The sequence below is a fragment of the Erythrolamprus reginae genome, chromosome 10 (genome assembly GCF_031021105.1).
Source record: "Erythrolamprus reginae isolate rEryReg1 chromosome 10, rEryReg1.hap1, whole genome shotgun sequence".
Lineage (NCBI taxonomy): Eukaryota > Metazoa > Chordata > Lepidosauria > Squamata > Dipsadidae > Erythrolamprus > Erythrolamprus reginae.
In genome coordinates this window covers 10,527,429-10,550,879 of record NC_091959.1, presented here as the reverse complement: position 1 = coordinate 10,550,879, position 23,451 = coordinate 10,527,429, and the positions used below count along the sequence as shown (strand labels likewise).

Below are 23,451 nucleotides of genomic sequence, written 5' to 3'. Positions count from 1 at the left end.
CCAGCAGAAATAAAGACAAAATATATTTATTCCATAATAATAATAATAATAATAATAATAATAATAATAATAATAATAACAACAACAACAACAACAACAATAACAATAATTTATTAGATTTGTATGCTGCCCCTTTCCTTCCATTTATCCCCTGCCTTTCTCCTTGTACTTAAGGCAGCGTATAAGGATGAAAACTTCACAATTTGTTTTCATACAGAGCTGAACGTAAGTTTCTAGAGGGAGAGGAAAATATCTGATGTACCTAGTACATCATCTTTCGGCTGTGGCGAGGAGGGCGTTTGCCTAGGTTCGCCTGGTGCACCAGTTGCGGCCCTATTTGGACAGGGAGTCACTGCTCACAGTCACTCATGCCCTCATCACCTCGAGGTTCGATTACTGCAACGCTCTCTACATGGGGCTACCTCTAAAAAGTGTTCGGAAACTTCAGATTGTGCAGAACGCAGCCGCGAGAGCCATCATGGGGCTTCCAAGATTCACCCATGTTTCTTCAACACTCCGTGGCCTGCATTGGCTGCCGATCAGTTTCCGGTCACAATTCAAAGTGTTGGTCATGACCTTTAAAGCCCTACATGGCAATGAACCAGATTATCTCCGGAACCGCCTGCTACTGCACGAATCCCAGCGACCGATAAGGTCCCACAGAGTTGGCCTTCTCCGGGTCCCGTCGACTAAACAATGTAGTTTGGCGGGCCCCAGGGGAAGAGCCTTCTCTGTGGCGGCCCCGGCCCTCTGGAACCAACTCCCCCCGGAGATTAGAACTGCCCCCACCCTCCCTGTCTTTCGTAAACTACTCAAGACTCATTTATACCGCCAGGCATGGGGGAGTTGAGATAGCTCTTCCCCCTAGGCCATTACAAGTTATGCATGGTAGGTTTGTGTGTATGTTTGGTTTTATAATAGTGGGTTTTAGTTGTTTTTATTATTGGATTGTACATGTTGTGTTTATTATTGTTGTTAGCCGCCCCGAGTCTGCGGAGAGGGGCGGCATACAAATCCAATAAATTATAATTATAATTATAATTATAATTATAATTATAATTATAATTATAATTATTACTTCCATTTAAGCACCAAGCCCATAAAAAATACAGATTAATTTTATAACATTTTCTAAACTATCACCATGGTTTCTTTGGCTGATTCAACATTTATCATCCTTGCTAAGTTAGACTAAAAGGGCCAGATGGAAACACACAAGTAGGCAAAAAAAACCCAAAAAACAAATCATGGTGATTGTTAAGCTTTAACTGTGCAATGGGTTCCAAAGCTCTGAAAACAGGTTTCAGGAAACCCCAGAAAGACTCTACTCAGTTTTATCCACATGCCTAGCTAGAAATAAGATCAACAGCAAGCTCCAAATAGCATCGCATTTTGTTGTGCCCCTATAATTTAGGGCAATGAGAATGCAACAATGAAAAGGCAGGAGCACGCTGGCTGGGGTATCAAGATCCGTGCCATTTTAAGATTTCCAAAAATATTCATCAAATCACTGCCTAGCAAACCCGTTGGGTATTTTTGCAAAAAATAAAATAAAATAAGATCTTGTAGGGTGGGAAATTGGTGCAGGCCATTAGAAGTTATGCATGGTATGTTTGTGTGTATGTTTGGTTTTACTATAAGGGTTTTTAGTTGTTTTATTAATTGGATTGTTACATGCTGGGTTTTTTTATCATTGTTCTTAGCCGCCCCGAGTCTGCGGAGAGGGGCGGCATACAAATCCAATAAATAATAATAATAATAATAATAATAATAATAATAATAATAATAATAATAAACTGCATCACAGGATCGCTCGCGACACTTTAAAGCTCAGGGTAGTTTGCGTCTCAAATACTACGAAAACAGAACAAAGCTGTTTTCCCCCAGGGGGAGCATTCCGTTTAAAAGGCTCCTCGGGGGAAATAAGCGTTAATTCGAGTTCATGTAACTTGGAAGTGTTAACTGCCTCTAAAACGGAGGTCTTCAAACTTGACAACTGTTAAAAGATTTGTGGACTTCAACTCCCAGAATTCTCCAGCCAGCATAGCTGGGAATTCTGGGAACTGAAGTCCGCAAAGTTGCCAAGTTTGGGAACTCCTGCTCTAAAACGTGATTTCGGGTGTTCCCACTCAGCAAATTTGGACGTACAGTGGTACCTCATGATACAAACCCCTCGTCTTACGAACAACCCGAGATACGAACCCAGGGTTCAGAAATTTTTTGCCTCTTCTTACGAACCTTTTTCTTCTTACGAACCCGCCACCGAGGCCACCGAGAAGCCCCGCGGCCCAGTTGTCACTTTTTGAAACAGCCGGGGGGCTTCTCAGCGTCCTCCTGAACCTGAACGCCAAACCCGAACTTGCGGGTTTGGCGTTCGGGAGGCCGCCGAGAAGCCCCCCGGCTGTTTTAAAAGACGACAGCCGGGTGGCGGGGCTTCTCGGCAGCCTCCCGAACCCCGAACCCGGAAGTTCGGCAAAAGTTCGGGTTTGGGAGGCCGCTGAGAAGCCCCCCGGCTGTTTCAAAAAGCGACAGCTGGGCTGCGGGGTTTCTCGGTGGCGGCGGCAGTGGGTTCGTAAGAAGAAAAGTTTTTTCGTTGCACGGATTAATTGATTTTACATTGTTTCCTATGGGAAACAATGTTTCGTCTTACGAACTTTTTGTTTTACGAACTTCCCCTGGGAACCAATTAGGTTCGTAAGACGAGGTATTACTGTACCGTGTTTGTTTGAAAATAAGACCCTGTTTTATATATATATTTTAACCCTGAAATAAGCGCTTGGCCTTATGGCCATGCATTCAAAAACCCGATTGGGTTTGTCAGGGGATGTTTTGGGGAAAACAGGGTAATACCTGACAGTTCATCAATTCTGGTGACTCCCCCCCCCCCCCCACCCGTTCTTAACTTTAAAATATTTCTCCACTTGGCGCTGAATGTTAATAACTGGTTGAATCAGACAGCCTGAACTTGCAGAAATACAGCGCGTGGACTTTTGCTTTTAAAAAGTGCAAGTAGAACAAAAAGATTTCTTGCCCATGAGAACTTGCAAGACTAGATTAAAGGTCTCGTTGAACTGCGCCTGGCTTGAACTGCCGTGAAATTCTCATGCCGCGAGTTAGGATTTTCATTCCAGACTAAGTCGTGCTGACACAAAGATCCAAAGTTCAAAGCAATTTAAAATCCTTGCTTGCCGAGAAAATCCTATGAAACTAGCGCTATGGCAACGTTAAGTACTTCTCGATAATGAAACCTGCCATTTGAGACAGGGGTAGTTAGTTTAGAAGTGGGACTGAAGTAGTAGGGCCAGGGGACTCCCATTAGAGATATGTTAATCCTGAATTACGTTGCCTCTTTTCCCCCAACCCCTGGTTAATTTCCCAGGCTCAGCCTTTAAATATGTCTTGGGAACCCGTGTGAGACTAGAAAAGAGGCACAAAGTACATATTGATCTAAGCTACGCTGCTCTGGTTCCTACAGCAATGATTGCCTTCCCAGTTGATAAAAGTTGAGAAGACCTCTGTGTAAACATCCAGCCGCAAGATCCTCCATTACCTGTGAATAGGCATCAGCGTTCATGCCCTTAGCATTCAGGTAGCGAATTACAGCGTGCAAATCTAATTAATAATAATAATAATAATTTTGCACGTGGAGGGAAACATAATGAGAACCCTCGTCTCTAACCTTCAACACAACGCCAGCCGATGATCTACTGACCACTGGCACTGCTTGTTCTCTTCCGCTGGCTTCCTGCTACACGATAGTAATACCAACTTCCCCCGCGAACATTCCCCGCGAGAGCTACGTGTCTTGTTACCTTGCTTTCGGGATAACCCTCGTAGAACAGCCAAACCAATAGGTAGATATGCAGGTGGCACAGAAACAAAGCAGTTGAGGACAGAAGAAGGAGAAGGAGAAGAAGAGGAGGAGGAGGAGAAGGAGAAGAAGAGGAGGAGGAGGAGAAGAAGAAGAGGAGGAGGAGGAGAAGGAGAACAGGAGGAGGAGGAGGAGAAGAGGAGGAGGAGGAGGAGAAGAGGAAGAGGAGGAGGAGAAGAAGAGGAGGAGAAGAAGAAGAAGAGGAGGAGGAGGAGGAGGAGGGGAGGAGGAGGAGGAGGAGGAGGAGAAGAAGAAGGAGAAGAAGAAGAAGAAGAAGAAGAAGAAGAAGAAGAAGAAGAAGAAGAAGAAGAAGAAGAAGAAGAAAAGTGAATAGAATCAGATAACATGGAAAAGCAGTGTAACCATGGCAAAAAATAAAGTAGAAGCCAAGCAGGGAATACAGCAAGAAATTGATCCTGCCAGCAATGAAGAAAGGGGGACAAGGGGTATTTCAAGCTGGTTCCATCCCTTCTCAGATCTACTTTTTCTGCCCTCCTAGTCTCCTTCAAAAGGCATCCTCTTTCGGCAAGCTATTTGGTGAAGGTTTACTTTTATTTACTCCTTACGATTATGGAGAGCTGGCTTGGTGTAGCGGATTAAGGCACCAGGCTAAAAAAACCAGGGAGATTGTGAACTTTAATCCTCCCTTAGGCACAAAACCAGCTGGACAACTTAAGAGCCAGTCATTCCCTCTTGACCCCAGGAGGAAGGTAACGGCATAACACTTGCAAAAATGTGGCCGAGAAAAACGCAGGGACTTGTCCAGGCAGTCCCATGGAGTCAAGACTTGAAGGCCCACACATTATTAGACTGATTTTTCTCATATTGTTTTCCCCAAGGCAGCACGTGTAGCAAGCACCCCTACCTCCAAATATTATGTCTATGGTCAAAGTGAGCAATGTTGGACTAAGAGGCACCGGGACAGCATCAGGCAGATAATTATCACCATCTGTAGTGACTTTGTCCCTAAACTTGCCAATTCTAACCCAACGGCTATGGTCAACTCCAGATCTCACAAGCCATTCCCTCCGTATGAAGAAACATAGAAACATAGAAGACTGATGACAGAAAAAGACCTCATGGTCCATCTAGTCTGCCCTTATACTATTTTCTGTATTTTATCTTAGGGTGGATATATGTTTATCCCAGGCATGTTTAAATTCAGTTACTGCGGATTTATCTACCATGTCTGCTGGAAGTTTGTTCCAAGGATCTACTACTCTTTCAGTAAAATAATATTTTCTCATGTTGCTTTTGATCTTTCCCCCAACTAACTTCAGATTGTGTCCCCTTGTTCTTGTGTTCACTTTCCTGGACCTTACTTAACCCTTTAACATATTTAAATATTTCGATCATGTCCCCCCCCCCCTTTTTCTTCTGTCTTCCAGACTCTACAGATGGAGTTCATGAAGTCTTTCCTGATACGTTTTATGCTTAAGACCTTCCACCATTCTTGTAGCCCGTCTTTGGACCCGTTCAATTTTGTCAATATCTTTTTGTAGGTGAAATCTCCAGAACTGAACACAGTACTCCAAATGGGGTCTCCCCAGCGCTCTATATAGCAGGATCATAATCTCCCTCTTCCTGCTTGTTATACCTCTAGCTATGCAGCCAAGCATCCTACTTGCTTTCCCTACCGCCTGACTGCCCTGTTCACCCATTTTGAGACTGTCAGAAATCACTACCCCTAAATCCTTTTCTTCTGAAGTTTTTGCTAGCACAGAACTGCCAATGCAATACTCAGATTGAGGATTCCTTTTCCCCAGGTGCATGATTTTACATTTGGAAACATTAAACTGCAGTTTCCATTGCTTTGACCATTTATCTAGTAAAGCTACATCATTTACCATATTACAGACGCCTCCAGGAATATCAACCCTATTGCACACGTTAGAGTCATCGGCAAATAGGCAAACCCTTCCCTACCAAGAAGAACGAGCAGCAGCTGCTCCCAGGACCTGAACAGTCTCTCCTCACCTGATAGCTGTTACCGTTCCAGAATTTTTTCATCTCCTTGCGGTACAAAGCAAGCAGGGCACAAGGGATGAGTGTGCAGGGCACCAAATAGAGAAGAGCTGGTTGAGCCATCTTCATTAATATTAGACACACGAAGGTGAGCACCATGCCGACACCATAAGCTGCAGAAAGGCAAACATTTAAAAGAAACATGTATGTATGTATGTATGTATGTATGTATGTATGTATGTATTTATTTATTTATTTATTTATTGGATTTGTATGCCGCCCCTCTCCGCAGACTAACAACAGCAATAAAACAGCCTATAATAATAATCCAATACTAAAACAGTTAAAAACCCTTATTATAAAAACCAAACATACGTACAGACATACCATGCATAAAATTGTAAAGGCCTAGGGGGAAAGAGTATCTCAATTCCCCCATGCCTGAGGGCAGAGGTGGGTTTTAATGAGCTTACGAAAGGCAAGGAGGGTGGGGGCAATTCTAATCTCTGGGGGGAGTTGGTTCCAGAGGGCCGGGGCCGCCACAGAGAAGGCTCTTCCCCTTATATGGTAGCGGCGGCCACCGATGGTTCCGAGAACCGGTAGCAACGGCAGCACAAGGCTACACCTACCCACCCAGACATCGCCATTTTGTTGTTTTTAACCTTCTGGTCATTTATTTATTTATTATTTATTTATTATTTAGATTTGTATGCCGCCCCTCTCCGTGAACTCGGGGCGGCTCACAACAGGCATAAACAAATCGTACAAATCCAAATAGATTCAAATAAATTTAAATATTTAAAAAAGTTTAAAAAAGAACCCCGATATACTAACAAGCACACACACAAACATACCATACATAAATTGTACGTGCCCGGGGGAGGTGTTTCAGTTCCCCCATGCCTGACGACAAAGGTGGGTTTTAAGAACTTTACGGAAGGCAGGGAGAGTAGGGGCAGTTCTAATCTCCGGGGGGAGTTGGTTCCAGAGAGTCGGGGCCGCCACAGAGAAGGCTCTTCCCCTGGGGCCCGCCAACCGACATTGTTTAGTTGACAGGACCCGGAGAAGGCCCACTCTGTGGGACCTAATCAGTCGCTGGGATTCGTGCGGCAGGAGGCGGTCTCGGAGGTATTCTGGTCCAATGCCATGAAGGGCTTTAAAGGTCATAACCAGGCGCAAAGCTTTCTGCGTATGCGCAGAGGGTGAAGAAGCACACATGACAGTGGCACACGTGCATAGTGCGTGGAAGGCTGAGTCAACCTTGAGCAGCTGGTGAGATTTGAACTGCTGAACTACAGCTAGCAGTGAGCTGAAGTAGCCTGCAGTGCTGCACTCCAACCACTGCGCCACCCCGGCTCTAACACAGCGGGGTGAAATAATCTCTTAATCTACTAACCACCTCCAATAGGGAACACCTCTTCCAGTCCAGAGCCTCAGGCCAATCGGCAGAGTGAGGTTTTAAGGCTTCTCCTAAAAGGCCAAGAGGCTGGGATTGGATCTCTCCCTAAGGGGCATTCCTCATACCGTTTTTTTTTTTCAAAATAACCCCCCCTCCCCCCCAAAAAAAAAGTTTATTTATTAATTTTCAAAAACAGGAAAAAAACATTAAAAATAACATGTACATTGCCACAAATCATCACCTGTGTCCATTACATTTTACAGTTGTATGTCTTTTAAAACTATTTTCAAGGTAACATATCATATCGCCAGCATGTATTTATTTGTTTATATCAGAAACTATTTTTTTCAAAATAATTGTTGGGATAGATTACCTATGGTGCAGAAAATAAAATACACAGAGGAAGAGCTGGTTTGTACATCAAATCTGTTGCAGTAAGCGACCAGGAGACCTTAAAAAAAAGACACCCAAAATGAAAAACAGGTCAGAGAGATTTTGTCAGGAAGAAAATGACAAAACAACAGGATTGCACTCTTCAAATTAAGACTGCAATTAAGCCTCAAAATTTATATTGCTCAGTGAGAAATTTGTTAAGTGAGTTTTGTCCCATTTTACACCTTTTCTTGCCATGTTTGTTAGGTGAATTATGGAGGTTTAGGAGAGCTGTAAGTTTGATTATGCGCTTTCAAGTTCATTCATTCATTCATTCATTCATTCATTTATTAGATTTGTATGCCGTCCCTCTCTGTAGACTCAGGGCGGCTCACAGCAGTGATAAAAAACAATACATGGTAACAAATCTAATATTTAAAATCTAAAATAGCAATTTTACATTAAAAAAATCTTTAAAAACCCAGTATATAAAAACATACACACAATCATATCATACATAAAAACTACATAGGCAAGGGGAGATATCTCAGTTCCCCCATGCCTGACGGCAGAGGTGGGTTTTAAGGAGTTTACAAAAGGCAAGGAGGGTGGAGGCAATCCTAATCTCTGGGGGGAGCTGGTTCCAGGAGGTCGGGGCCACCACAGAGAAGGCTCTTCCGCTGGTCCTGCCAGACGACATTGCAAAAACACCGAAGTCCTCGAAGCCCCACCTCTGGACCTTTGTGTTTCTGCGATGCTGCAATTTCACTGAGGTTCCCCTCACTGGGAAACCCCACCTCCGGACTTCCGTTGCCAGCGAAGCACTCATTTTTGTGCTGCTGGGATTCCCCTGCTGGGATTCCCCTGCAGCATCACAAAAACACGGAAGTCCAGAGGTGGGGTTTCCCATGGAGGGGAGCCTCAGGGGAATCCCAGCAGCGCAAAAACGGGTGCTTCGTTGGCAACGGAAGTCCGGAGGCGGGGCATCCCAGCGGCGGTGGTGGGTTTGTAAAGTGAAAATAGTTTGTAAGAAGAGGCAAAAAAATCTTAAACCCCGGGTTTGTATCTCGAAAAGTTTGTATGACGAGGCGTTTGTAAGATGAGGTATCACTGTACTTTATATATATACTTCACAGTACTTTAAAGCCATCTCTAAGCAGTTTACAGACACAGCATGTTGTGCCGCCCCAAAAAACAATCTGGGTCCTCGTTTTTACCAACTTTGGAAGGAGAGAAGGCTGAATCCACCCACAGCTGAAAGCGACCCTTACCTGGAACAACAATATCACCAAATCCAAGTAATGAGAATGGCCTCATACACAATACTGCGGGTGATATGTCCAACCTGGGCACCTTGAAGACCACGGGCAACTGAAAAACAGTTGGGGGTGGGGAGGGTTGAAAAAAAAAATTAACCCCATAAGACCAAGCCAAAGGATGTTTCACAAAAAAATAACATTTTAACCAGAATCATCTCCTCATCTAGTTTACATACAGGGAGGGTTAACAATCAGAAAAAACAGCAACCAAGAAGCAGAGTGCACAAAAAAGTATGATCAAACACAAACACCACAAGAGTAAACATCCGTATTTAGCAGACAGACACCGCTGACAAATGATTTGATAAAATGAGGAAACCCCAGGAAATGAGAGGAAAAGGTTTTTTAGCCTGAGCAAAATTGATTGGGCAACACTTAAGATCGAAGAAATTAACGTGGAGAGGTGTTTTTTTACCCCCTGCCCCAAAGAATACTGATTTATTTTATTTTTTTGGAAAGTAGGCCATTGAAAATCCATGGAATGTATCTTAAACACAATCCTTACTTTCTCATGAGGAGCTGATTGTTCAGCAGAGGCATCCATCAAGTTTCCATCACTCTAGGATCAAACCCAAGTCAACAAGCATTTAATACTTGGAAGAAAAAATATTTTTAAAAATGGCTACATTTTCTAAGCAGTTTATATTGGAATATGCTCTCTACATGGGGCTACCTTTGCAAAGTGTTCGGAAACTTCAGATCGTGCAGAATGCAGCTGCGAGAGCAGTCATGGGCTTACCTAGGTATGCCCATATTTCACCATCACTCCGAAGTCTGCATTGGCTGCCGATCGGTTTCCGGTCACAATTCAAAGTGTTGGTTATGACCTTTAAAGCCGTTCATGGCATTGGACCAGAATATCTCCGAGACCGCCTCCTGCCGCACGAATCCCAGCGACCGATTAGGTCCCACAGAGTGGGCCTTCTCCGGGTCCCGTCAACTAAACAATGTCGGTTGGCGGGCCTCAGGGGAAGAGCCTTCTCTGTGGCAGCACCGGCCCTCTGGAACCAACTCCCCCCGGAGATTAGGACTGCCCCTACTCTTCCTGCCTTCCGTAAACTCCTTAAAACCCACCTTTGCCGTCAGGCATGGGGGAACTGAAACATCTCCCCCCGGGCATGTTTAATTTATGCATGGTACGCCTGTGTGTGCGTCTGTTAGTATATGGGGTTTTTTAAATATTTAATATTTTTAAATTTGTCTGTTTACTTATGATTTGTTTCTACATGTTGTGAGCCGCCCCGAGTCTTCGGAGAGGGGCGGCATACAAATCAAAGTAATAAATAAATAAATAAATATTAAGGGCAATGCACACTTTACAATCAGGAGGAAAAAAGACCAGTCCTGCATTTGCTTTCTCTCTCCCCAAAAGTTTTAAAAGTTTCTTAACCTTGACAACTTGGAAGATGGGTGGACTTCAACTCCCAGAATTCCCCACCCAGAAATTCTGGAAGTGGAAGTCCGTGCATTTTCTGGTGGTCAAGATTTAACACTGCTTTAAGAGGTCTCTAAAACACTTTTGGCATGTTTAGGTAAAACAAGTGAAATATTATAATGTAACCCAACCTGTGCAAACGGAAGCTACTGGTTTTTCAAATGATTTAATATGCCTACCTTTTCGCTGCTTTCAAGCGGTCCGATTGCCACTTCAACCATGATACTTTCTCCACTCTGTTTGAAAAAAAGAATACCGATGCTGAAATATTCATTCTGGAAATACTTAAAATAATAGGCATTTAAAAGTCAAGGCGTTTTTTTCTGAATATGTTTGGGCAGGACGTTCCCTAGTAAAACCATATAAAACTAAATGAATTAGGAAACCAGGATGGTTCACAATCCAATAAAGATTAAAATTAGATGAGGACACTTTAAAAAATCAAAACAAACTTGATAATTCAGTTGGTTCTATATGATTTACAGGAAATGCCAGCTGCAAATATATTTCACGATTTTTTTTTCAGGATATGTTTGGACAGGATATTCCCTGGCAAATCCTCATAAAATAAAATGAGTTAGGAACCAGGGTGGTTCATAATCCAATAAAGATTACAATGAGATGAGGACACTTTTAAAAAAAAGTCAAAATCAAAACAAACTTGATAACTTAGTTGGTTCTATATGATTTACAGGAAATGCCAGCTGCATTTATTAGAATTTATTAGAAACAAGCATCAAACCAGGCCGATTTAATGCCGTTTGCATCAGGTCAGGAAACTTAAAACACATAAACAAAACACCAAAAGTGACATGAAGCCTAGGCACATGTTTCAAAATAAAATAAGCAGAAGGTAAAAAAAGGAGTAGATATGCAAATGTTTATGCGATTAAAAAAAATAATGGACTTTTGGTTTCTATATTTTGAGAATTGGTCCACTGGACCTGAAATAAATTGTTTGGAATATTTAAAAGCCTCGGAATTAAGAGTCTGAGATATTATGTGGTTCAGTTTATCTAGACCTTATTCTAATTTAATGGCATCACAGTGCCACACAAAGGCAATTGGTGGCATTGAACAAGAGCCAAAATTCTACAGCTAGTCCTTGATTTAAGACCTCAGTTGGGTCCAGAATTTCTGTTGCTAGGCACAGAGGTTGTTAAGTAAGTCACACACAATTTTGTGACCTTTTTCCCCCTGTGGTTGTTAAGTAATTTACTGCAGGTTAAAGTGAATCATGCGGTTATTAAGCAAAACCATGTTTCCCCATTGATTTGCTTGCCAGATGATGGCTAGAAAGATCACAAATAGTGATCACAAGATCCTGGGATGCTATAGCCATGATAAATACATGCCAGTTGTCAAGTGCCTGAATTTTTGATCATGTAGTTGTGGAGATGTTGTGATGGTTATAAGTGAGAGGCCCTGTTGTAAGTCACTTTTTTCAATGTCTGTTGTAACTCTAAGTTAAGCCCAAATGAATGAACATTTTCAAGTGAAAGACTACCCATATTTCTTAGTCTTCATACTTTACACCAGGTATGGATCAGATTAAATAAAAAAATGTTGGATTTGTACACTTGAAACTTTCACTGTATTGTGTTGTGGTTAGCTCTGGCCCAGCTCCTGCCCCAAGGACTGTGGATGTGGGGGAGACATCCACATGCTGCAGGCCTGTTTTGCTCCTGGTGGAATCTGCTGATGAAGGCTCCTCTGACCAAGAAGACATGAGTGACAGGGAGGAGGAGAGTGGGGCAGACAGCTCAGAAGGAGATCAATTATCTAGCTCCTCCTTGGATTCAGAACAAGAGTTAATGATACAGTCACGCATGCGGAGAGCGATGCATAGGCAACAAAAACTGAGAGATTATTATCAAAGAAAATGAGGCCACCTGTGGTTGGGTGGGGCTGTGGTAATTAGTGAGGCTGCTATAAAGAGCAGCCTGTGGGTTTGGCCATTGAGGAGGATTATCTGGTCGTTGTGTTTCGTGACTGCTTTACTGACTTTGACCTTTTGTGTGCTGATTTTTCCCCGCTTTGAAACTAAACCAGAGCAAAGTGTGTTTCACTTTGTGAAAGAAGAAGGACTGTGAATTGCCTCACATCTGCAAGCTAAGTATCACAGAACTGATAAGGGACTTGTATAAATTACCAGTTTGTTTGGAGACCAGTGCTCTTTGCTATACCAAAAGAGGGCTTAGTTTAAGTGAATTTTCATTATAAAGAACATTGTTTTGAATTTTCAAACATGTGTGTGTCTGAAATTTGTACCTGTGAATTTTTGGGAGGATTCTACCAGAGAGCCCGACAGAACATATTGGAGCATTTTTCCCCCCATAAAACACTATACCAAAGGCCTTCAAATATGGCAACTTTAAGACCTGTGGACTCCAACTCCCAGAATTCTCCGGCCAGCTATACTGGAGAATTCTGGAAAGTCCACAAGTCTTAAAGTTGCCAAGTTTGGTGACCCCGCACCAAAAATCGAACCCCCTCTGCCTGATGAAAATAATTGTTATAAAACCTGCATACTTACTTTTGTAATGTAAGGTGTGATGAAGACAAAAAATACATCATACAAAAGAAGGAGACCTAGAAGAATTACACATGACTAGAGAACAAAGAACAGGTGTTTATTTTTTTAAAAACAAAACAAAACAAAATGTATGCAAAACCCTTTCAAGCATAAATACAAATTCTTGGTCACAGAATAAACAGACTACAACCAATGTTATCTTCTCCAATGTATTCAATGGGTTAACTTTAAATACAATTTACTCTAGATGTAGCCCAAAGATTATGATTCAGTTAAAAAAAAACCAATCAGAAGACATATTACATAGCGAGTTGATTTTTAGAAAAGGAAACTATAATCTATTATATCAATATCAATATATCTCTATATCTCTATCTATCTATCTATCTATCTATCTATCTATCTATCTATCTATCTATCTATCTATCTATCTATCTATCTATCTATCTATCTATCTATCTAACTATCTATCTATCTAATCTATCTATCTATCTATCTATCTATCTATCTATCTATCTATCTATCTATCTATCTATCTATCTAATCTATCTATATATATACAGTATATATATATGTAGATTGTTCTGAGTTCGGGTTTTGCCCCATGTAATATTTTGCATGTCTATGCGACGTTTCGGTGAAATTACATTCACCATCATCAGGCTGAAGTTGTAAGCTTCGTGCTGCTGTAAATATAGTTCGTTCGCAACTGCTATTTGTTCCTTATAAATAGTGGTGGGGGTGGAGATTTGGTTTGAATGTAGCAAATAGATTGGGTGGCTATGTTTTAATGATTTGATTGGTTGGTGGAATCACATTTAGTTGAAGGATTGACATGATTGTGATTCCAATGATTATGATATGTTTTTTTGTTTAGGGCTGGTTTCCAAATTTCTGGTAGGCGGGACGTGTCATCACGTTTATTCATACACGGGGTGTTTTTCTATCTCTATGGCTTCCATGATTATTCTTTTATATATGTGTTCTGTTTTGGAAAGTAATTTAGTTTTGTTTTGTTTTTTGACTTTGAAAAAACTAAATTACTTTTTTTGACTTTGAAAAAACTAAATTACAACAGGATGGCAGTTGCAAACAAACTATATTTACAGCAGCATGAAGCTTACAACTTCAGCCTGATGATGGTGAATGTGATTTCACCGAAATGTCGCATAGACATGCAAAATATTACACGGGGCAAAACCCGAACTCAGAACAATCTACATACATATACCTGTGAAAATCTACAAAAACAGTATATATATATATATATATATATATATATATTGTTCTGAGTTCGGGTTTTGCCCTGTGTAATGTTTTGCATGTCTATGCGACGTTTCGGTGAAATCACATTCACCATCATCAGGCTGGAGTTCCAATCTTTGTGTTTTTGCAAATGAATATTAGCAACTGACATTTCTTCTTAGCATGTAGTGTGGGGGTGGAGATTTGCTTTGAATGTAGCAAATAGATTGGGTGACTATGCTTCCGTGATCTGATTGGTTGGTGTAATCATGGTTATAGAAGGAATGGCATAGTCACCCAATCTATTTGCTACATTCAAAGCAAATCTCCACCCCCACACTACATGCTAAGAAGAAATGTCAGTTGCTAATATTCATTTGCAAAAACACAAAGATTGGAACTCCAGCCTGATGATGGTGAATGTGATTTCACCGAAACGTCGCATAGACATGCAAAACATTACACAGGGCAAAACCCGAACTCAGAACAATCTACATACATATACCCGTGAAAATTTACGAAAACAAATATATATATATATATACTGTTTTATATATATACTGTAGTATATATATTCTTAATCTATTTTTTTTTTAAAATAGCAGAGACCTAATATCACTTTCAAATGTATGTTCAGCTCTTCAAATCAACAATAGAAATTTTGTTTTTGCCCTTATGGTTGCTATATTATTTCAATATAAACCAATGATTTTATCCCTCTGTATTTGATATCTATCGTGTTTCCCAGAAAATAAGACTCTGTCTTATATGTTTTTTAACCCCGAAATAAGCAGTTGGCCTTATTTTCAGGGTGGCCTTATCATTTTGGATAATAATATCAAGATTACCTTACCTGAATTCCATCTCTGTTTTCCTAACTAGAGGAAATGATATTTTTGCAGGAGGGCTTAATTTTGGGGAAACGCGGTATTAACAATGGCTGAAAACATATTTCATTCCTCAGCCTGTGTTAATAGCAGCTGAAATCCAACGTCTCTGTAACATGTTTTGTCTAAGAAAGTTAATTGTAACGGGGAAAATCTTCCCGAGCTGCTCTGAAGATAAAATTTAAGACTACTCCCTTTCCTCCACTCTATAATTTACTGTGTCGGTATAAGTTTAGCTAAAGTTACTATACCTTGAAATTGGGCATTTTGAGTGTTTTAATAAAGTTCAGACAGAAAGAAATTCCCAGGATGTTTTGTAAAATCCAAGCCCAGCTGAAATAAAATAAAATAAGATTATGTTTAAGCACAGGAGCAAGAATGCTGCATATACTTATTTAAACTTCAGCTATAATTTCTCAACATGCTAAATAAAGAATAATGTTTCTCGGAGCATAATGACACAGGCTTCTCAATAAATTTACGCCTTTCGTAAACTCCTTAAAACCCACCTTTGCCATCAGGCATGGGGGAATTGAAACATCTCCCCCGGGCCTACACAGTTTATGTACGGTATGCTTGTGTGTATGTTTGCTTTTAATAATGGGGCTTTTAGTGTTTCTTTTAAATTGTTAGATTTGTTATATATTGTTTATTATTGCTGTGAGCCGCCCCGAGTCTACGGAGAGGGACGGCATACAAATCTAATCAATCAATCAATCAATCAATCAATCAATCAATCAATAAATAAATAAATAAATACACACCCAGAAGGGTTGGGCAAGTGAAGAACTCACTGTCATTTCAAACAGTGTATTCACATGATATTTCGTTTGCTGCAAATGCGCAGATGCAAAATCTCGTACCAAAAGCCATGCGCGTGCCCACGACAGCATCGGAGGGCACACCCGTAGCACCAAAGACGGCAGTCCTTTCCTGGTGCCACTGATCTAAATCTATTAAGATTTGTGGATGGAAGAGGCGAGACACTTAGGAATGGAATGGGATAGGATGGGATGAGATAGGGCAGTGTTTCCCAACCTTGGCAACTTGAAGATATTTGGACTTCAACTCCCAGAATTCCCCAGCCAGCATTCGTCCAAATATCTTCAAATTGCCAAGGTTGGGAAACACTGGGATAGGGAATGGGAGAAGAAATAGAATGGAATGGAATAGAATTAGAATTGAATAGCAGAGTTGGAAGGGACCTTGGGGGTCTTCTAGTCCAGCCCCCTGCTTAGGCAGGAAACCCTACACCACTTCAGACAAATAGATATCCAACATCTTCTGAAAAACTTTTGAGTGTTGGAGCATTCGCAACTTCTGGAAGCAAGCTGTTCCACAGATTAATTGTTCTAACTGTCAGGAAATTTCTCCTTAGTTCTAAGTTGCTTCTCTCCTTGATTAGTTTCCACCCATTGCCTCTTGCTCTACCCTTGTTAGCTGGCTAACAAACAGCTTTTAATCGTATAAGAGTTCAATAACCCAGCAAAGTCCTATCTGACATCTTGCCCTTTTATAGGGAGCCGTCAGACTGCCAACCATTTGCGTTCAAGTATTTTCCCGCCGTCCTGGTGCAACGGAGTGAAGCCTACGACTCACTTGTGTGCGAGACATAACAAAAACTACGTTATCCAAAATAGAAAACTTGATCCTTTTGCACTGGTGACTCAGCCCTGCTTCGGTGAGACAGATGAATTAACAGCCAATTTTGTGGGCTTGAGCTCCTAGCATATTAAAAAAAACCAATCCCCTTTTCATCCCTCTGAAAATTTAAAATATAGGCAGAGATGCCAAAGTGCGCAAGACTTTGAAGAGGGAGAGGAAGAGCTATCCTAGCAGAAATGTTGACGGGCCAGGGGGTGGGGGGGAATCCAAGATTTATTTTATTTTATTTTATTTTATTATTTTATTTTATTTTTATCTATCTATCTATCTATCTATCTATCTATCTATCTATCTATCTATCTATCTATCTATCTATCTATCTATCTATCTATCTATCTACCCTGTTTCCCCGATAGTAAGACACCCCCGATTGTAAGACGTATCGGGGGTTTCAGGGGGGTCGGCTAATATAAGCCGTACCCCGAAAGTAAGACATATGTCTTACTTTCGGGGAAACACGGGGGTATTGCCGGGGGGGGAGCCCGATGACGTCGCTTCCAAGCTCCCCGCGCGCCCCTCGCCTTCGCCTCGCCGCGGCGCCACCGCCTCTTCCCCGGCTTGGCAAAGCGAAGGACGGCGCTGGTCCGAAGCGAGCCGAGCGGGCGGCGGCTTGCAGCGAAGGTGCTCGTCCCAGCAACCGAGTCCTGCCGAGGCTTGGCTGCAAGCGGCCGGCGAGGCCGACCGGCTCCGAGGCGAGCGGCCAGAGCTGCGCCCTCCTTCGCCCGCCTCCTTTCCGGCAGGCAGGTGGGGCTGCCCAACTGCGCAGAGCGGCTCCTCCCCTCCAGACACACGCTTCCCCAACACGCGTCTGCGGCTCCACGCATGCACGCCGCTTGGAGCCCTGAGGTTGAACTTGGAAAAGGGCTCACGAGGCTCCTGTCCCGCGGCTGCCCTTCTGGACTCTGGGGAGATGCCTTCGGGAACGCGACCCTTTCAATTTTTTTCCAATGTAAGACATACCCCGAAAGTAAGACGTAGTGGGGCTTTTGGGGGTAAAAAGAAAGTAAGACACTGTCTTACTTTCGGGGAAACACGGTATCTATCAGATTTGTATGCCACCCCTCTCCGTAGACTCGGGGCGGCTAACAACAATAATAAGACAATGTAAACAAATCTACTAATATTTAAGTTAATTTTAAAAACCCAATTTGAGAAACCAATCGTACATACAGACATACCATGCATAAATTTTATAAGCCTAGGGGGAAGGGAAAGTCTCAATTCCCCCATGCCTGATGACAGAGGTGGGTTTTAAGGAGCTTACGAAAGGCAAGGAGGGTGGGGGCAACTCTGATATCTGGGGGGAGCTGGTTCCAGAGGGTCGGGGCCACCACAGAGAAGGCTCTTCCCCTGGGTCCCGCCAAACGACATTCCTTAGTCGACGGGACCCGGAGAAGGCCAACTCTGGGGGACCTAACCGGTCGCTGGGATTCGTGCGGCAGAAGGTGGTCCCGGAGATATTCTGGTCCGATGCCATTAAGATAGTGGGCACACCTGTACATTTGCTTCCAACATTCAGTTTTTAGGAAACTGGGATTTTAGTTGAACAATCTCAGGTGCTGAAAGCCCGTGTATGTGCACTATTGTGCATGTGCAAGTGCCCACACCCATAATTCTATGCCTGGGGAGGGCAAAATGGCCTCCCGCTCCCGAGGTCCTCAGGAGGCCGGAAGTGGCCTTTTTCCCATCTTCCAGTCCGTTTTTCGCCCTCCCCAGGCTCCAGAGGCTTCCCTGGATCCTGGGGAGAGCAAAAACGCCCTCCTCATCTGTTGTGGTTAGCTTTGGCCCAGCTCCTGCCCCAAGGACTGTGGATGTGGGGGAGACATCCACATGCTGCAGGCCTGTTTTGCCCCCGGTGGAATCTGCTGATGAAGGCTCCTCTGACCAAGAAGACATGAGTGACAGGGAGGAGGAGAGTGTGGCAGACAGCTCAGAAGGAGATCAATTATCTAGCTCCTCCTTGGATTCAGAACAAGAGTTAATGATACAGCCACGCATGCGAAGAGCAATGCATAGGCAACAACAACTGAGAGATTATTATCAAAGAAAATGAAGCCACCTGTGGTTGGGTGGGGCTGTGGTCATTAGGGAGGCTGCTATAAAGAGCAGCCTGTGGGTTTGGTCATTGTGGAGGATTATCTGATCGTTGTGTTTCGTGACTGCTTTACTGACTTTGACCTTTTGTGTGCTGATTTTTCCCTGCTTTGAAACTAAACCAGAGCAAAGTGTGTTTCACTTTGTGAAAGAAGAAGGACTGTGAATTGCCTCACAGCTGCAAGCTAGGTATCACAGAACTGATAAGGGACTTGTACAAATTACCAGTTTGTTTGGAGATGAGTGCTCTTTGCTATACCAAAAGAGGGCTTAGTTTAAGTGAATTTTCATTATAAAGAACATTGTTTTGAATTTTCAAATGTGTGTCTGAAATTGTATCTATTCTACCAGAGAGCTCGAGAGAACATCATCCACCCAGAGACTCTCTGGAAGCCGGAAATACCCTCCCAGAACCTGTGTGTGAGCCAAGAATCAGCTGGCTGGTGCGCCTGTGCGTGCTGGAGTTGATCTAGGGCAGGGGTAGGAAAAGTTGGCTTGCATAATTGGCTCAGGAATTCTGGATTGAAGTCCACAAGTCATAGAAGAGCCAACTTTGCCTACCCCTGATCTAGGGCAACGATTTGCGTGCCAGCAGATATGGCTCTGCGTGCCACCTGTGGCACATGTGCCATTGGTTTGCCATCACTGCACTAGACCCAAACTGGCTCTCATTCTTTACTTACCTATCCTCGTTCCGAAACACAGCCCAGGTAACGGAGAGCGCTACACAAAACAGAAAGAGGAAAACAAGTCTCACTTCAAGGGCGCGATTCCAGCACGGAAACCTACAACAAGACAGTCAACCACAACAACACATCAGCATTGCAAATAAAAGGATGCACCGAATATTTTCCAGGAACAAAGACAATCCTTGTTAATTCAGTATCACACTCAGCAAATTTCAGGCGGGTTTAAGTTAAAGCAAAGCAAAGAATATCAGCACATACGTGTTTCAACTGTAAAACGGCTGGCGTAATTAATTTAATAAATAAAAATGAAGAGATAGGCTTTGCATAGCGATATCGCAATGAACATGTCGCTGTTTCCTTGTCATTGTTTTTATCTCCTTTATAAAAAGGCACATATAATAAGAGCACTTTACCTGCATTGTCCATAAGGTATATTTTTCAGGAGGGCAGAGAGACAGTTGTACATGCTTGAAATGGATGCTATGCAGAATATGGCAATGACCACATACACTAGACAAGAAGGGAGAACAAAGGAGGAGGTCAGGGTTGCAAGCAAACGGAATAGAACCATCGATCTTTCAGTGACGGGGAAGAGAGACTCAGACCCATATTTCCCCAAAAAGAAGACCATGTCTTATATTTTTTCGAACCTCGAAATAAGCGCTTGACGTTATTAAGAGTTGCACGTGCATGCAATCACGTGCACAAACCGTTTGCAATGACATTTAGAACCCACTACTCGCCCCTGGTGGGGTTTTTTTTTTACCGAGCCATTTGTAGAAGAAATACATCAAGACCAGCATAACGCAGCAGGAGGACACAAATAGGACCACCGTCAGCGGGGTTAAAGTAAGGCTTTCGTCGTCCGATAATGACTCATTGCTTCCGGGATTGGGACCTCGTTTCAGCTTCTCACTGGAGGGACAAAAAACCCCCAAAAGCAATTAGGAAATTGAACTTCTTTATCTGGGCCACTTTGCCCTGGTGCTAATTTGCTTTGGTATCTGAACAAAAATTCAGATACCGAACAGCCAGAGAAAATTTTGTTCATTATCCGAAATGTAATCCCGGCAGCTTCAGGGGGCTGAGGAGCTCTCTAAGAGCTCCAAGCTGCAGGAAGGGTGGGGGCTGCTGCAATCTTGGCAGCTTCTGGGGGCTCCTTTCCTCATTGCTTCCTCTTATTACCTGTAAGCAGCTTCAAAAACTTTCTCCTTCCCTGTGGCTGCAACAGCGGCGGCTTCCCTTCCAGTAGCAACAGCGCCGGGAACGTCATGTGATGAAGGGAAGCCGCCGGAGCCATCTCAGCAATTGCTGCCGCTCCAGCAGCTTCCCTTCATTACGTGACTTCCCGGCGCTCTTGCTACTGGAAGGGGAACCGCCGCTGTTGCAGCCACAGGGAAGGAGAAAGTTTTTGAAGCTGCTTACAGGTAATAAAAGGAAGCAATGAGGAAAAGAGCCCCCCAAAGCTGCCGGGATTGCAGCAGCCCCCACCTTTCCTGCAGCTTGGAGTAGCAAATTTATTTATCCCATTGGAAATAAAGAAAATAGATTTAATTGGTTCCCAGCGAGTTAACGGGGCTGGGAACCAATTAAATCCATTTCCATTATTTCCTATGGGATAAATAAATTCGGTACTCGACCAAATCGGTTCTCGACCACACTTCTGGAACGAATTGTGGTCGAGTACCGAGGTACCACTGTATTTACCCTTCCTCATCAAACACCTCCAAAGCTAGGGGCTATTGACTCTCCATTTGAGGGCTGACGGATGGCCCAGGCTCTGCCCCTGCCTCTCTCTCTCTCTCTCTCTCTCTCTCTCTCTCTCTCTCTCTCTCTCTCTCTCTCTCTCTCTCTCTCTCTCTCTGCCAGCTACATTCCCTCTTCCCCTTCGAAGCTCCCAATTTGTCCTGATGCTGATCCTGATTCCCACCCTTCCTCCTCCTCCACCGGAGGGACCAGAGACCAACTGGCCACAATACCATCTTATGTGGTCCTCCTCGATCCACAGCTCACATTAGAGAAACATCTTTCAGCTGTGGCGAGGGGGGTGTTCGCCCAGGTTTGCCTGGTGCACCAGTTGCGGCCCTATCTGGACCGGGACTCATTGCTCACAGTCACTCATGCCCTCATCACCTCGAGGCTCGACTACTGTAACGCTCTCTACATGGGGCTACCTTTGAAAAGTGTTCGGAAACTTCAGATCGTGCAGAATGCGGCTGCGAGAGCAATCATGGGCTTTCCCAAATATGCCCATGTTACACCAACACTCCACAGTCTGCATTGGTTGCCGATCAGTTTCCGGTCACAATTCAAAGTGTTGGTTATGACCTATAAAGCCCTTCATGGCACCGGACCAGATTATCTCAGGGACCGCCTTCTGCTGCACGAATCCCAGCGACCAGTTAGGTCCCACAGAGTGGGTCTTCTCCGGGTCCCGTCAACTAAACAATGTCGCTTGGCGGGACCCAGGGGAAGAGCCTTCTCTGTGGCAGCCCTGGCCCTCTGGAACTAACTCCCCCTAGAGATTAGAATTGCCCCCACCCTCCTTGCCTTTCGTAAGCTGCTTAAAACCCACCTCTGCCGCCAGGCATGGGGGAATTTAGATACTCTTTCCCCCTAGGCCTTTACAATTTTATGCATGGTATGTCTGTCTGTATGTTTGTTTTTTATAATAATGGGTTTTTAACTGTTTTTAGTATTGGATTATTATTATATGCTGTTTTATTATTGCTGTTAGCCGCCCCGAGTCTCTGGAGAGGGGCGGCATACAAATCCAATAAATACAAATACAAATATTGAAACCACTCTGGGCGATACCCATTCTTCCGTTGTTCCGTTTACTGAAAGAACTGACGCAATGTGCAAGGTAAATGGAAGCCCAATGAATGCAACTCTACGCTAACCATCAGCTTTAGAAATGCTTTTCGGATTGGGCTAAAAAAAAGTGAAACTCACAGCTCTGCCCTGCCACTCCAGTAGCCTCCAAGAGACACACAGAACATCGCAATTAGGAAGATGATCAACAAACTATAATCAAAGAACGGTTGCGGGGGCGTATACAATCCGACATTGACATTTCTTCCAAGAGTCTGAAAATTAGAAATACACCTGTTACACATGTTGGTTGAATCTCAGACATCGTTCTCCCATTTGAATAACCCATTGATTGTCGGTCAACCAATTAATGGCCATTTAGCAACGGCGATAGCACTTAGACTTATATACCGCTTCACAGTGCTTTACAGCCCCTCTCTAAGCGGTTTACAGAGTCAACTTATTGCCCCCAACAATTTGGGTTCTCACTTTACCGACTTTGGAAGGATGGAAGGCTGAGTCAACCTTGAGCCGGTCAGGATCGAACTCCCGGAATGAGCTGTGAGTTAGTTTGCAATACTGTATTCTAACCACTGTGTCGTAACGGCTCTTTAGAATCAGAGAGTCCAGTGGACAAGTATTTTAAAAAATTAACTCTGCAACCTTTACAAAGAAGTCATGCAAAAGGCAGTAAGGAAAAAAGGGCTAAATATAAAATGGTTCTTAACTACAAAGTGTTGGCTATCTATATTAATAAAAATGTAAATGTATCTTTGTTAGGGACATCAAATCTCAAAAAGTACTTGACCGATTGCTTTGAAATTTTGACACAGCGTTGCATTCAAACCTAGCCCTTTGGATATACCTATATAAATATCACACCTGTGACAGGTAAAAGCTGGTGAAAAATTTAGTGTTGCCTGGTGACAAACATAGGAGGCGCATTTTGATTGGCAAGGGAAAAAGAGTGTTGCTTGGCATGGAGACTGGTGACAAACATAGCAGGCATGTTTTGATTGACTGCTGTTAATTGTTTCAACAGCCACAGGAAACTCTCTTCTCCTATTACAAATGAGCAAATTTCTCATTTCTTTCTTTCCAGTTAACCAGACTGAGCAAACAGCAACGCGTGGCTCAGGTACGGGTACAGCTAGTTTAAT

At 43.1% G+C, this 23,451-nt stretch overlaps 1 protein-coding gene across 1 annotated transcript in view; it reads right to left on the bottom strand.

The window, feature by feature from the left end:
• The window catches only part of SPPL2A (signal peptide peptidase like 2A), a 45,933-nt gene that overhangs the window by 10,110 nt on the left and 12,372 nt on the right, over positions 1-23,451 (bottom strand). The window contains exons 5-15 of the mRNA XM_070762352.1: positions 22,433-22,566; positions 20,244-20,392; positions 19,891-19,987; positions 19,472-19,573; positions 15,281-15,362; positions 12,898-12,972; positions 10,541-10,597; positions 9,432-9,485; positions 8,879-8,978; positions 7,609-7,686; positions 5,849-6,009 (exon numbers count right to left, since the gene is read on the bottom strand). Of these exons, the coding sequence (XP_070618453.1) occupies positions 5,849-6,009; positions 7,609-7,686; positions 8,879-8,978; positions 9,432-9,485; positions 10,541-10,597; positions 12,898-12,972; positions 15,281-15,362; positions 19,472-19,573; positions 19,891-19,987; positions 20,244-20,392; positions 22,433-22,566 (1,089 nt within the window). The remainder of the gene's footprint in view (positions 1-5,848; positions 6,010-7,608; positions 7,687-8,878; positions 8,979-9,431; positions 9,486-10,540; positions 10,598-12,897; positions 12,973-15,280; positions 15,363-19,471; positions 19,574-19,890; positions 19,988-20,243; positions 20,393-22,432; positions 22,567-23,451) is intronic.